Genomic DNA, 15,099 nt, shown 5'->3' on the forward strand with positions numbered 1-15,099 from the left:
CAACTTCCTGTGACTCACCTAAGTAAAATGTGTGGCAACGGCCAGTGGGGAGCGTTATCGGAACTGGTTCAGGCCTTCACCTTCACCAACCTACACCGACTGGCGTGGTGAAGTATGATCAATAATTTCCAAAATAGAAACGGCATTGGAAGGCCTCATCCAGCAGTGGATTGAGCTCGATTGAGAAAATAGAATAACCTCCGTATAGCCTAAAATCTCGTCAATGATGGTTTACGCGAGTAAACCGTGCCAAATTAGACCATATTTTTGTCAGAATGAGGTTTGTTGCTTCAAAGACACACTGCAATTGGGAGGTTGACTAGAGAGGCATGATGTGATCCTGTCTGGATCAGGTATTATTTCAAGCAACATTCCAACACGCTCAATAAAAAAAGATAGAAACCCCTCAGACCATTAATCATTGCATGCAACTGTATGCGAGGCTGTACCCTAACCCTACGACTTGAAAAACCAGACAGACACCTTTTTATTTATGGATTAGATTTTTTGGGGATTTTCACATGTTCCTGTGTATTACCTCCTGTGACACTGGTATTCTACCTGCATACACTGATCTGATATTAATTTCCACAATCACCCAATTATGGTAAGCAAAACAGGAAAAAACTATTTACACAACTTCAAGTATTTGTACTTCCAGAGTAAATGATACGTAACTTATTATTTTATACTGCTAATGTGGTAATAAAAGCGCATTTCAACACTGACATTAATAAGGTAATGTTAAATTAAAACATAACATCGTGTTATTTTCTTCATGCAATCTCAATGAAGCCACTCCATATTGTAAATGGGTTTATTCATATTTTATTTAAGCCTTAGGTTGTGAAACCTTGATTGACAATTTATACTCAATGAAATGCCTCTTAAATAACTATAAAGGTCAGGCATTATGGTATGTATTATTGTAAACAGAGTAGGAATGGTTTTGTACTGTAGCTATTAAATTTGATTCTTGAATTAGCCATATATTTCTTGATAATTGTTTTTTACCCTTTCATCTGGCAACAAAATTGACACCTTTTTACAAGGAGTCATGTTTGCATTGACCACAATACCTGCGGTCAGAATGCAAACAAAAAACACAACTCTGACAATGTATGCACTGTCCTTGAAATTGATTGGTCCACATCCGAGACAGCTTTTCTTAGAGCCTAGTCTCACATGGCGTTGGACCAGATGACGCCAAAAGGCGCACAACTCAAAGACAATGCACCATCAGAGTATGAGAGCTCGGGGTAAGCATTTACACCATGTGAGACTAGGCTCTAAGAAAAGCTGTCTCGGGTGTGGACCAATCAATTTCAAGGACAGTGCATACATTATCAGAGTTGTATTTTTTTGTTTGCATTCTGACCACAGGTATTGTGGTCAATGCAAACATGACTCCTTGTAAAAAAAGGTGTCAGTTTTGTTGCCAGATAAAAGGGTAAAAAAACAATTATCATATTTTGCTACTGGCAAAGGAGGTTCCAATGGTGGCATATGTTTCTTATTAATACATATAGGCATGTATATTAGATAGCAATAAAATAGCCTATTTTATGCAGTGCACGAAACTGCTGTATAAAAACAATTAGAATCTACAATCGCCCCAAAAAGTGCACAAAATAAGCATTATAGAAATGCACGCTAGGAATCACAGAAAAGAGAGAGAAGAAACACTTGGAGGAAGGAACAAATGCAAATGACAGACACCCATCGGCTGGTACAATAAGTGGGATTGGGCAGGACTAAGCGTGAGAAGGCATCATGGCTGATGGACGCTGTTGGTAGTGGGAGCCCAAGAAGACCGACAACCATTGTGGAGATGGAGTGACGGGATGAGTTTGTGTGCATGGCGGGACCATGTAGGATGACGACGGCTTGGGGAGGCTTTCATCCAACAGTGGATAGACATTGGCTGATGATGATGAAGGTGAATTATGTTTGTGTTAAACTTGGTTCTGTTGTTTCATGCTGTAAATTTCATTAACGCAGAAATGACCATACACACACAGGCATCTTTTAAATATGATGACCACCTCCATGATACCTATACAACTTAAAAAGTTTATTCCCCAGCAGGTGTATTATCTAGCCAGGTAGAGTTAAGGCAGGTAACAACACACGGCAAGGTGATTAAAATAAGTACCACTTTATGGCTACTCAACAGTAGTTTTGTTCAATGCAGATATCATCAGCCCCAGCAATATAAATGTATAACTAGCATAAGTACCCGGCGTTGCCCGGGTGAAAAATATATTTCTTAATAACCTTACATATATACACACCCTCACCACTCACCACTCACCCTCACCACTCACCCTCACCACTCTCCCTCACCACTCTCCCTCACCACTCTCCCTCACCACTCTCCCTCACCACTCTCCCTCACCACTCTCCCTCACCACTCTCCCTCACCAATCACACCCTCACCAATCACCACTCACCCTCAACACTCACCCTCACCACTCACCACTCACCCTCACCACTCTCCCTCACCACTCATCCTCACCAATGACACGCTCACCAATCACCACTCACCACTCACCCTCAACACTCACCCTCACCACTCACCCTCACCATTCACCCTCACCACTCTCCCTCACCACTCATCTTCACCAATCACACCCTCACCAATCACCACTCACCACTCACCTTCAACACTCACCCTCACCACTCAACCTCCCCTCACCACTCACTAATTACCACTCACAACCGCCCTCACCATTATATTTTTGCCCCAGTCAACGCCGGATATTTCCCATTCGTAGCAGTTTATATCAACTCTATAAGCAACTTATATTAAACAGGAAGCGCGATCCTAAAGTAATTTACAACCTTCGATTAGTCTTTTGTGCGATTCAAAGAATCGATTCGTGGCATGTTGGGGGTTTACATTTTGAATGATAGAGTTTCATTTTCATCGTTATTTTATTTTATTATTTTTTCAGGAGTTTTTAATTACATTTTTGCCCCGGTCAACGCCGGATATTTCCCGTTCGTAGCAGTTTATATCGACTTTAACCAACTTATAGTAAACGGGAATCGTCCGAATCTAAAGGAATCTACAACCTTCGATTCCTTTGCACGATTCAGAGAATCGATTCTTGGCGCGTCAGGTTTAAAAGTAATTACACAGTTTTTTCATTGGTATGTAATGTTTGAAAGTTTTCATAAGATTTTAAATGTATTTTCCCCCCGGGCAACGCTGGGTATATCGAGTTTATACCACAAATGCGTGCGCATATTTTTAACGGGAATTAAAAATGGCGTCCACCCGGCAGCGAATGCGTCGCTACCCGTTGCCAGGGGCAACCGCCGTCCAATGAAACTGCGTATGGTCCGGCGACACACAGACACACACACAGACAGACAGACAGATTTGCGATTTTATATATATAGATTGCCTCTAATTACTCACACTTGAGCAGGAAAACACTTGTACTTTTATTTCAGTTTCAATGATAATTAACTGGTACTGGTAGGAACCTCCTGGTTACACCAGCCCACAGGGGACTATTGTGCCTGTCCGTCCGTCGTGCAGGGAGGGGCTGGGTGGGGAGGGAGGGGCTGGGTGGGGAGGGAGGGGCTGGGTGGGGAGGGTGGGGAGGGGCTGGTTGGGGAGGGTGGGGCTGGGTGGGGGGTGGGAGGGGTGGGGCTGGGTGGGGGAGGGGCTGGTCACCCCGTGGTACCCTTATAAAACTCAACGTTTAACCTACTCATGCCGGCTTGTGCCCGCCCTCAGTCGGGCATATTTGCGGAATACACCACGCCACCGTTGACCCTGGCCATTGACCGAGCAACCCAACGTTCCTACCAGCTCCCTCCGCAGGAATGTGTTTAAAAAAGATACGAAAACATCAAAATGCAACAAGTAAACTGGATAATCAAAAAAGCTACTTTTGGAGGAAAAGCTAAACTTATTTACGGGTTGCTGAACAGGGAAATATTGATGACAACATTTTCCGTTGATACAGTGGTCTTCATACAGAGCAGCATCCCAGAGCGCTTTCAGTGCCGCTGCACGTACCGTGACGAAGCTGCCCAGCCTCGTCCTCGTGCACCGAGCCGATGGCGATGAGCGTGTCGGCGTAGTGCAGCGGGTTGTAGTCGCGCACGGGCCGCAAACTGGAGCCCGCCGGGCGTGGAGCCAGCGTGTTGAGCAGCGACGACGTCTTATTGTCGAGTGCCGTGCGGCCGGCCGGACCGTCGACAGAGTCTGCCGAGCTGGGCCCACGCACGTCCGTCAGCGAGGCCGCGATGCCGCTGTCGCGCGATGCCTTTTGGGGGGGAATGGGAAGAGCGCACTCACGCACGTGTCTATCCACAGAGCCGCCGCACTTGCGCTAAACGCAGGCTATAAAATGGCCAGCAGACGTCAATATGGCGAGTGTTTTGCAGACCCGTTGAATGGATTTGGCAATGGTTACGCCTTATATGTGCGATCTATTTTTAAGTACATACGCTTCCTTCTACACAAACAAATACACGTGAAGGAAATGGCCAAATAGCTCAAGCAGGACCCTCCTGAAAGTTAATATGCAGTGAGGCTTTCCTAAAAAAAAAACAAGGGAATCTTAGAAATGATCTTATTCAAGAAAATGTGGTGTAATCCAAATGTTTAACCAAATTATAGGATCTAGGATCACATGTGCAAGCAGCATAACTCCTTTCTCAAAACGTATGGCAGAGTGAATGTATATAGCACCATTGTCTTGTAATGAATTTCTAGTGGTGCCGTCGATGTGGAATAGTTTAACATATTGGAGACATCCTAACCACAACAGCTTTTACAATGTCACGAATACTACTTTCAGCAAGGACTGTCAAACTTCATCACATTCAGTATCAACACATCTTTCCTACATGAAAAAAACACATACCAGTCTTCAGCAGAACTGTATATTTTGGGAACATGCGTGTGTCAGTTTGTCATGATATATATGTCTTAGCTGTACTTCCAAGTTATTTTTCTGCCAGGATGGGACTATTTAAAGCAGAATTAAAGGGAGACACATAAGGGCGATTTGGCTCCTGGCAAAGTGGTAGGGTGCTCGGGATTGGTGGTACGTTAGGAGCTTCGTCTTTGGATTGCAAGGCAATTTGTTGCCTAACAATCCAAAGAGAGATGATGTCTTGGCAAATGTAAGTGCAAAATTCCGTAACGATGCAATGCTTGCCTCTGTAGTCCTGGGGCGACGCAACCATTATTGTATTGATATTGTGTCGCTGGAATTCGTTACTGCGGTATGTGCCTACGGATTCTTAACTTCAAACAGATGTTAAAACATTTCCAGCAAACAAGGCAAATGTCCATAAAGGAGCCTCAGCCAGAATATATATAATTTAATTCTTCAAATTGCAGTCAACAATATTCATCTAACAGCGGAACTTCTATGCCAATACAAAACACATGCAAGAATGGTCCAGCACAGACCAGCCTCTTGTGTTGGCAAGATAAACATGGGGACAACATTCCTCACGAGTTTTGGCAACAAACTAGGGGGAAAAAACCCCAACACTAGAAACTATTAAAATGTATGTCTATCAACGGTTGTTTTAAACAAATAAAAATGCCACAGAAATTTCCATAATTTGTACTTTCCTTTGGCTGTCACCAACATCAATTCCATACAATGTTCTGCTGAAAAATAATATTTCAGCCAATTTTTTTTATCCATTTGTATAATAATTTAATTTACTAAAGTGGAAACTCATTGTTTACTTATAGAATAGGTCATAGTCTAAGTGTGCGTGTATTTACACACTATATTAAAACTACATCTTTGTCGGATGTCACTGTCAGTGATTATTCTGCACCCTCGGCAATGGCAGTTGATAACCAGACCTCTGGGATCATCTGACTGAATAAGGGTTATCATCTTATTGATACATAGTTCACTTTCCCAATGTTCTTCTTGTTCCTCTCACAAAATAAGAATCTTATATCTAATTCTATTCTACCTTGTGTAATCTAATATGTTCAGGAGCTAAATGCCAATGTCGACGTCAGCTAGCCATGAGAGGGCTTCAGGACAGAGTTCGTGTAGTTTTGCTATTCCTTCGTCACCTAATTATAACCTATAAACAATATAGAATGTGACTACAACCACAAATTGTGGTGTGCACCCACAGAGCAGGTATTATTAATCTCCGTTGATAAATATTGTTTTGACAGATCCTCCACCTATTCTTGACGCTGCCCGTTGAAAACAGCCATTCTCCTTAATTATGGGGTTAAGAAAGTGGTGCAGGGCCTGGAAAGGGTATGGGGATTTGAAAGATTATGGGAGATGGGGATAAAATGGAAGACAGGGAAGCTATGGGAAATGTGTAGGATATGGGAGATGGGGTGGGCTGCTCACTGTGTCACTCTCCTTGCGTGGTGGCTCGGTTAGGTCCTCCTGGCTACGGAAGCTCAGGTTCTGTATGGCCTCCGATACGCCGCGCAGGGAGCTGTAGATGTCCTCTGCATTCAGGTTTTCCGTGTCGTAGTCCAGCAGGCTATCCCGCCGGCAATGTGTTTTTGCAAATGCACGCACACCGCAAGGTGCACGCAATGGTTAGTGCGCACACGAGCAGGAAGGGAAATATGCATGAGACATGGATCGTGACACACAAACACGCAAGTGCACACTCGCACGCATGCAGACGTACTCTAAGTACAAGCAACAGTCTAACCGACTGGAACCTATGGTGTCAGTTTATTTACTTTTTTGGCACAGACATTACAAGTCAACAGCAATAGTTTCTGTTTGGTTCCTCGGGCAGGCTTTGGGCCAAACTATTGCAGTAATTAATTAAAATAGTTTAGCTAGAAAAGGCTAATTGAGTCTCATGAATCGTTTTCAGATGGGGCCTGCCAAATTTTCACAATAGGGGGGCAATGGTTGCTATGTATATTCCAACTGAGTAATTTGCAGGCAATTTTTTATATCTGGAAATTTTGGACCATGACGCCGGCACACAATGGCCTACTCTTGAGAATGACGTAACGGGATCTTTGACGTCTACGCGCAAGCAGACGGTACGCATTTTTAAGGTTAACAAGCGGCAAACGTGCTACTGCTAGGCCATGTCACCGCCCCAGTTGGCTTTACTGGTGTACACCAGAGGTACAAAGTGTTTATATAATATACTAACAAAAATGCACACCTAGAAATGAGTTCATATTTAATTTGTTTAGATATCAGAACATTTGAAATTGTTTTGTGTCATTGTTATTCATGCCACACCAACTTGCATGCTCCAATAAAGGCAATACAAAGACTAAACTATGGAAATCCGAGGAGGAAAAAATCCATTCGTAATAGATATTTGTCCAACAGAAAATTATCATTTATATCATGAAAAAACTCACCAGTTACTGCAAACATATATAATAATTGTTTGATATTGCATTTCTCTAATCAGTTGTTCTTTAACTCCAGTCCTAAAGTCCCTCTTAATGTTCTGGAGTTCCCTGCTTATCAATCAACAGGTGTTTGCAGTAAATTACTACCAAAGTAATGTTTGAAAGGAGATTGTTGGTAAACAAAGAAAAAGAGTGTGGCAGCGTGACAACTGGAGTTTGAGAACTGCTGATTGCAACACAGATTTTGCACAAACCACGAACTGGCACGAATACGACACTGAATTTGCTGTCGCCAAAAGCCATGAAAGTGAACGTCACAGACGGCAGTATTTGTGACAAGTAATGCTGCACAAATACTTTTTTTTCCAGTGTTCCAACATGCGCTCATGCCACTGCAGATGAGGCGAGTGGTGAACAAAAAGCACCCTTCCTTGCCCCACTGATACTCGAGCACTCCGTGGCCGCACTGTGTTTGCCATGCAACCCAGAGGAGGGGACCCAGGGAGCCCGGAGCAGCAGCAGCCGCAGCAGCAGCAGAGTCAGTAGGAGCAGTCGGAGCAGCAGCTTAGAAGAAGCCAGGGATAGACTGTGCTATTACCTGGGTGAATATTTACGCCAGATGCCTTTGGGAGCATAGGCAGAGAGTGGGGACAGAGGCTGGGGGCGGAAAGTAGGGAGGGCTAGGGACCGAGGGGATAGGTCAGCACCCAAGCCCCACGCACGACTTGCCAAGCGATTGGGGGTAAAGGTTCATTTGTTAAGGTAGGTTTTAAAGGACGTGGAATGAATGGGAAAGGGAAAGAAGAAAGCCACACACAAACATAATGTGATTTGTAACTGGTATAATTAATATGATTACGTAAAATAAGTTATACTTAACACACTTGCATCACATGAAGACAGATGCCAAATGTCAGCTAAATTGCTTGTCGATACAAACGTATCTCAATTTTGACATTGGCACATCATCAGAAAATGTCTCAGTCACACAATAGTGGAAAACAGAATGCATACACAATGTGATTAACAAACAGATTCTCTATCAAACAGGCCACAGTGCCTTTTTGAGAATCTCACCTGGGGGAGAGGGCCCCCTGAGAGGTCATGGTAGGGGAGGTGAGTGGGCTGACACGACCCAGCGAGGCACGTGGTGTCCCACGGGTCACCGTGCTGCTAGGAGAGCTCTGCAAACACAACAGTGGCACACGCACATAAGTGGGTGTACAAACAACTATCATGTATCGGGTGCAATCCTAACATAGCCTCTAGGTTGCTTCAAGCTGGACTTTACAATCTCACAAACATTTCCACTACCAATTTCTCCCTTTGGACACTGTCTGGAGAAGGAAAATATACTTTGACAGCACATTAGTATAATTACGGTGCAGCGCAAGGGAAAAACGGGCGTACTGTGCCGGCATTGCTGGTGTTGCGCAGGTGGTTGTGGAGAAGCTTGGTGGCTCCCTCTTGGAAGGTCTTGGGCAGCGCCCCCAACAGCATGGTGAACTCGGGAGTGTTGAGCTCAAACAGGGCAATCAGCACGGCCTGTGCCGCCTGCAGGCAAACGACCGCATCAATGCAATATCAGCATCACTTCGCAAAGGGCGGCAGGGACCCGCTTGTGGGGGTGTGTGTGTGTGAGTGGTGGCGTAGCGGTTAGCGCGCTGCACTACGAACCCAGCAACCAGGGTTCAATTCCCGCTCATGGTAAATACCAGTGACGATTATCTGAGTACCTGGTGCGGTGTGTAAACATGGCCGCCGGGCGTGGTGTTGGTCACCCGCTCCCTCGTGGGCCGTGCCGTCTTTCATAGGTGCTCGCTAACAGCCCTTGCCCCAATAGCCTGCTAATGCTATACGGGGAATCTTCGTATACACTAATGGTCAAAACTATTTTTTGCTCATCAAACATATGCATACTTGTCACCTTTCATTTTAGACCGATGCAGCTAATGACAGTTACTTAGTAAAATCAAAAAACTAAAATTGTAAAATGACAATGGTGACTGAACGTACACACCGTAGATTGCCAATGGCATATGTTGATGGCCTAAGGTGCAAATGAACACTAATTAGCAATGTCACTGATGTTACACGGAGCTTACCACTGAAGTTAAACAAGGAATATTGATTGCAAAAACAACATCAACAGAGAGGTTTTGTCAGCTGAAGCCAAAACCTTTCTTGTTGTTGGGTGCTGCAAAATATATGAGGGGAGGGTAAGAGAGAGTGAGTCTTAATTGAGTGCCCAGAAGCCCCAGAGCTTTGAAGCCTCCTGCTGCATAGGACAGTGCCATGAGAGAGCCTTAGCGCACACAACCAGAAGCCCGCAGCAACCCATGCCGCAAACCACATCAGCCAGGACCCACCACCTGCCGCCCAACACAGTGCCGTCCCTGTCCATTCGTCCGACCGACCGCGCCAGCACTTTATGGACAAAGCACCCGTCCTTTTTTACTGCCTCAGGTTATGGAGGATGGCACGGCAAAATGTTAAGAAAATGCCCGTGCCACACAACACGCACCACGGTGAATCGCCAAACTCAACCGACCCATCACACCAGCCAGGGCTTGATCTCTACTGTGCATTGTTCATGTCTTTATTTGTCCAATGGGCCTTCATTTTAAATGGATATTAAGTTTAATTACACCGAAACTGTAACTCCTCGATACTGCATCCAGCACATGTTTCCTCAGCAGTAACTACTCGTTGCCGAGATTGACTTGTGTGCTGTTAGCTGTGTGGTCCTGCAGCTATAGCTACTTGTACATTTTAGTGTAATGTATTGTGGAAAATGTGTGCAAGGTAGGAAACCGACACACGTGCTGATTAACATTCCAGTCCGTAACCATAACTTCTTTAGATGGCTGGCTTACCTAAATCGCTACTTCTAGATATTTGATTATCTGTTACATTATTAAAATTATAATGGGTGACCAAGCAGCAGGTAGAATCCCCATTTGGAAATGAAAGTCACTCAGTTGCACCATCTCATTCAATAAAAATCGAGTTCAAGATCAAGCTCTGGCAAAGGGTACACAAAATGTCCATTGCAGAACAAGACGGTCACAGTTAAGGGGCATTCCGAGTGACGCCGCACGGTTGCCCTGTGGTCTACCTTTTTACAGGGCCCATCTGTGGATCCTTCCAAAGAACAAGATCTGTACAAGGTTTCATCGGCATACAAACCAGGGGCGGTCTGATGGTGGGGTTGGGAAGGTACAGGGCAAAAACGTTTCATTTGATGGAGAGACTGCAATGTATAGTTTATAAAATCTTGGAAAGCCACAATGGCTGTGTCTTTTAAATTAACACAAGCATGTATTGAAGTTCTCTCAGATGGGCAGATGTGCTGAAAGTGTGACAGAAAAATGTACGCAGTGCCGAGGACTCGCACACCACATATCCCCAACGTCAACTGTTGTAAATCTACGTGTGTGACCATTTCCACAACTAATGTGTAACGCTCCATTTCCTTGCTGTGGGCCATTATGTGAGTGGTTATGTTTGGGCTAAATATTAAATAGTAGTCATGGACTACATAGGGAACACACTGCACTTGGAACACACGTCCACACATCAGTAGAGTTTGCACTACATTTCATTGCACCCTATACTGCTGTGAATACACTTATGTTGACACATCAGGATGACGGTAGATTAAGTGATCACATTCTAGCAAAAGGAAAACATCTGAAAGTAAGTTTATGATTAAAAATGTTTGAAGCTTCTTAAATGTTTCCAGTTTGTGGCTCCAAAATGAAATCTACGCACTACTTCCAGCGAGACAAAGTGCACATTCGATTGGTAACATATCCACTTAACAACCAAGGATTTCTATTAAAGCCCCCAATAGCCTCCAACGAGTCTGAGGTCACTCATTCTTTGGAACTCCCTTTCCTCCAGCCATCTGTGCTCTCGACTCCGCCTCTGTTCCAAGTCCAGGCTCAAGACCTTTTTTTTTTTACCCCTATGACCAACTATCCCTCTCTATAACATAAGAATGTCTACTGTTTTATACGGCAATGAAATGTACTTAAATTTAAACATTATATATGAATGCAAGTTATAACGTATTTTAAAATTGTATTGCTCTTATAAATGGTTAAGGTTCAATAATGGACAAGCATCAACATTTGACGAATAATTTGTAGACTTGTCCACTGCGTGAGTTTACATATAAAGCAAAAGAAATGCCTAAAGGCACAACCGTAAGCTTGCCGATTCCCAAACACACGTTCTTCTGTGGTATCATTTAGCGGTAGTAAAACAAAGTCACATTCAAGGTCAAATAGCTTGAAGTCACTGTGACCTGAATGCAAACATATCTGAATTATGCTTGTGGTTAATTATTAAGACACATTCACACAAACGCTCCACTTATTTCCCTAGGCTAAGCCTGCATGCATGTTAATATTTCAAAGTACATATACTGAAAGCCTACGTGTTAAACTAAAATTATAAAGTTAAAATGTTTCACTATGAAACTGTAAATGACTGCATGCGTTAACACATAACGCAATGTTAGAAGAACGGTAACAAAAATTAAAAGACTTTGAGTAGGCTCAAATGTCCTCTATGCACAACACTTAAACACATGCGCCAACCCACGCCAACCAAAGAAACCACAGCAACGGTTTATAATTAACTTAAATTGCAATCGTGCCACAAAACTACATCGGATATGCCCTTGCATTTCTAAGAACGCATATAAAAAAAATCCTCAATTTGCTATGTTTAGACAACAGTATTTGAACCCAATTTCCCCTGTGCTACCAGTGAATGCTGACACCACGCTCAAGTGTAAATCACTATTGATGCACCTTTGTAAACATGTATACACGCGCTGTGCATATATAAAATAAAAACATGCATTACTTGAGGTAAAACATTTTACTCAAGACCAGTTCGAAGCTGCTACGAACTGGGAAAGGGTGCCCTCTCCTGGAAGCCAGCATGCAAGCAGCTGAGAGTGTAACGTGGTTGTATTTTATTTAGCGCGTGGGTTTGCGCCAAGCCTTTGTACATTTGCAAATTATCAGTGGCCTACGACCGCGGCTAGGAAATGTGCATCATTGTATGTCTTGCGCCACAGCGCACAGCTACTGCATATTACAGCGATGTTATTCCATGCATCTATTTACAAACCGACGATACGTGTTCAGATCTACCGGTTTAACTTGTCAAGACTATCTATGGGACCTTTTGGCAGTATCAAAATTGACTTTACTCTTTTGGCAATAATACAGGCAATAATACAGGTGTTAAGATGTTCAAACATGTTTGTATAAGTTAGGTATAGGTTCAAACGTCTTTGAACATACGGATACCTTGATCTATTGCCAAAAAGGGTAAAGCCTATTCTATTTTCATCTGAGACGCTGTCAACTAATATGAAGTTTTAGTACAAAATGTGGACATCAACAACGTTAGCCCAACAAATGTTGCCTTTCCTTAATGCGATCAAACCCACTGCGGTCCATGTTTCTGTATTTATCCATCATCGGGTGGTTTAATGATTCACACGGATTCATAATTGTTTTTGGGGTTAGAATGCTTAAGTGTAAATCCATGTGGTGCCAAATACTGTTTAAATAATTATACATTAAATAAATATATGCATCTGAATGCAGTCGACTGGGGCGAATGCGCAAGGTGCATCATGGAGGGATAAGGATTGGAGGTTCGGAATCTGTGCTGTACATGATGTAGACACCTGAAATACATAACAGCAGTGGCATTTATTTTCAATGAGGAAAGAGGCCAACAAAACAAGTTTCTTATAATAGAAAAGCATACTCTTAGTTCTTTCGGTAAAGTCACGTAGGTAAAAAATGAAATAAAAATTAATAAAAATAAAACAATAAAAATCACGACGTTTCGGAGGCAACACAAGTCTCCGTCATCAAGTGGGACCGTCACAGCCAGATTTGCTGCACCTGATGACGGAGACTTGTGTTGCCTCTGAAACGTCGTGATTTTTATTGTTTTATTTTTATTAATTTTTATTTCATTTTTTACCTACGTGACTTTACCGAAAGAACTAAGAGTATGAATCCTTGCAGTCACGAAAGCTTCAAATCTAGAATAGAAAAGCAGTTTCTCTGTGGCGGCCGATGCAATACCCCCATGTGATACCTAGGGGGACAATGCTCACAGTCCCTCAGGTGATGATGAGAACCTCCTCACACTGGCTATCAGATACGGTGGTTCTCTCCTCTCCCTGCGGCTTTTACCTTCCTGACGTCAGAGCTTTTGGGCTCGCTGGTCCAGGTGATGATGCGCGAGACGGCCAGACGGGTCTCGCTGGAGTTGACAAAGTCGGCCGGGTCCATCTGCAGGGCCAGACTTTCGATGTACTTCAGCACGGCGACCTTCACCTGAGGGAGACGTGGTACATTAGCCACACCCATTAAATGGTTGCCGTGCCACATCACGACCAGCTCTCCCGACAAAGCAAGCAGCTTTGATCGGGGAAAGCTGGTCGTGAAGTGACATGACAAAGCAAGTAGTTTTGTAAATGCAGATTAACAGATCTCTCACCTTGAGGTTGGGTGTCTGCGTCTGGTCCACAATGAACTTCATCAGGATGTTGAACTGCTGATCAAACTGGAATGAGTCCCTATACATAGCAGAGAAGAGATGTTTTTACTCATTTGTTTCTGCAAGTGAACATTGTATTCTTTAAAGCATTACGGAGTACCTTGCGAGTGGAAAATACATTTGTAGTGACTGTGAATGTCACTGTGTGGTGCCGGGCTTGCGAGGCCACAGCGGATATGTTGTCATTATGTGCAGCCTGGTTACTGGGCGTAGTACTAGCCCTAGCGGGGCTTGGGTGAGCACTGGTCAGCGCACAGGCACCACGTATAGTGTGCGGTACGGGCTCCCGGTGAGGGAGCGAGAGGGAGCGTCAGCCAGCCAGGGTTACGTTGGGGCGTGATACGCTGGTTGACCTGCCGACACGTGACTGGATGATATTGGACGGGGGCCGCTGGGTGATTACGTGGTATAAAGGAGCTCTCGGGAGCCTTCGGGAAAGAGCGAGAGAGATCTAGAAGGTGGGCGGGGCGAGGGGCGGAGCCAGCCCCAGCCCGGGCTGATATAAGGGGGCCCCGTGAGGGACTCGAGGTTCTTCGTGTTGTTGGTGAGTGAAGATCCACGTCAGGTTCAAGAAGCCTCTAGCCAATGCAGTCCGGGACCCAGCTCGTGGTCCGGACCGGGATAGCGGGACCGTGTCTAGTTCTGCCGTAGCGTGGTTAGATGGGCGTTCAACACCCGAGTGTAGGTTACGTTATGTTGTGTTGAGTTGATGTAATAAATAGTGTTGCTCCCAAGACAACGTCTGCGACTCAGTTGGACTCACTTCACATTGCTTCGCAATTATGCAGTACACAAATGTCAGTGATATCTAAGATACTGACAGGTGGCAGATTTAATTCACAGCCACTTATCAATCCACTGCTAGATTCTAGATTTGAAGCTTTCGTGACTGCAAGGAATCATATTCTTAGGTTTTTTCGGTAAAGTCACGTAGGTAAAACATCAAAATTAATGAAAATAAAATAAAACAAAAATCACGACGTTTCGGAGGCAACACAAGTCTCCGTCATCAGGTGGGACCACTGCTAGATGTTTCTCAACGTCGTGTAGGTCATTCGAGATGTTTCATTATACTTCACCACGCTGGTCAGTATTGATAGGAATTCAATAATTAGTAGCTCATATACATCGTAACT

The 15,099-nt window shown here is 44.0% G+C and overlaps 1 protein-coding gene across 32 annotated transcripts in view; it reads right to left on the reverse strand.

The window, feature by feature from the left end:
• LOC144931758 (CLIP-associating protein 1-A-like) overlaps window positions 1–15,099 on the reverse strand; it is an 85,264-nt gene that overhangs the window by 17,025 nt on the left and 53,140 nt on the right. For 21 of the 32 annotated variants that reach the window (XM_078856018.1, XM_078856072.1, XM_078856056.1 and 18 more), the window contains 7 exons: window positions 13,904–13,982; window positions 13,597–13,740; window positions 8,771–8,914; window positions 8,438–8,544; window positions 7,959–8,084; window positions 6,372–6,510; window positions 4,037–4,286 (listed from right to left, as the gene is read on the reverse strand). In XM_078856018.1, the coding sequence (XP_078712144.1) occupies window positions 4,037–4,286; window positions 6,372–6,510; window positions 7,959–8,084; window positions 8,438–8,544; window positions 8,771–8,914; window positions 13,597–13,740; window positions 13,904–13,982 (989 nt within the window). The remainder of the gene's footprint in view (window positions 1–4,036; window positions 4,287–6,371; window positions 6,511–7,958; window positions 8,085–8,437; window positions 8,545–8,770; window positions 8,915–13,596; window positions 13,741–13,903; window positions 13,983–15,099) is intronic. The other 11 variants (XM_078856098.1, XM_078856097.1, XM_078856111.1 and 8 more) reach the window with 1 other exon arrangement.

This window comes from Lampetra fluviatilis, chromosome 1 (genome assembly GCF_964198595.1).
Source record: "Lampetra fluviatilis chromosome 1, kcLamFluv1.1, whole genome shotgun sequence".
Classification (NCBI taxonomy): domain Eukaryota; kingdom Metazoa; phylum Chordata; class Hyperoartia; order Petromyzontiformes; family Petromyzontidae; genus Lampetra; species Lampetra fluviatilis.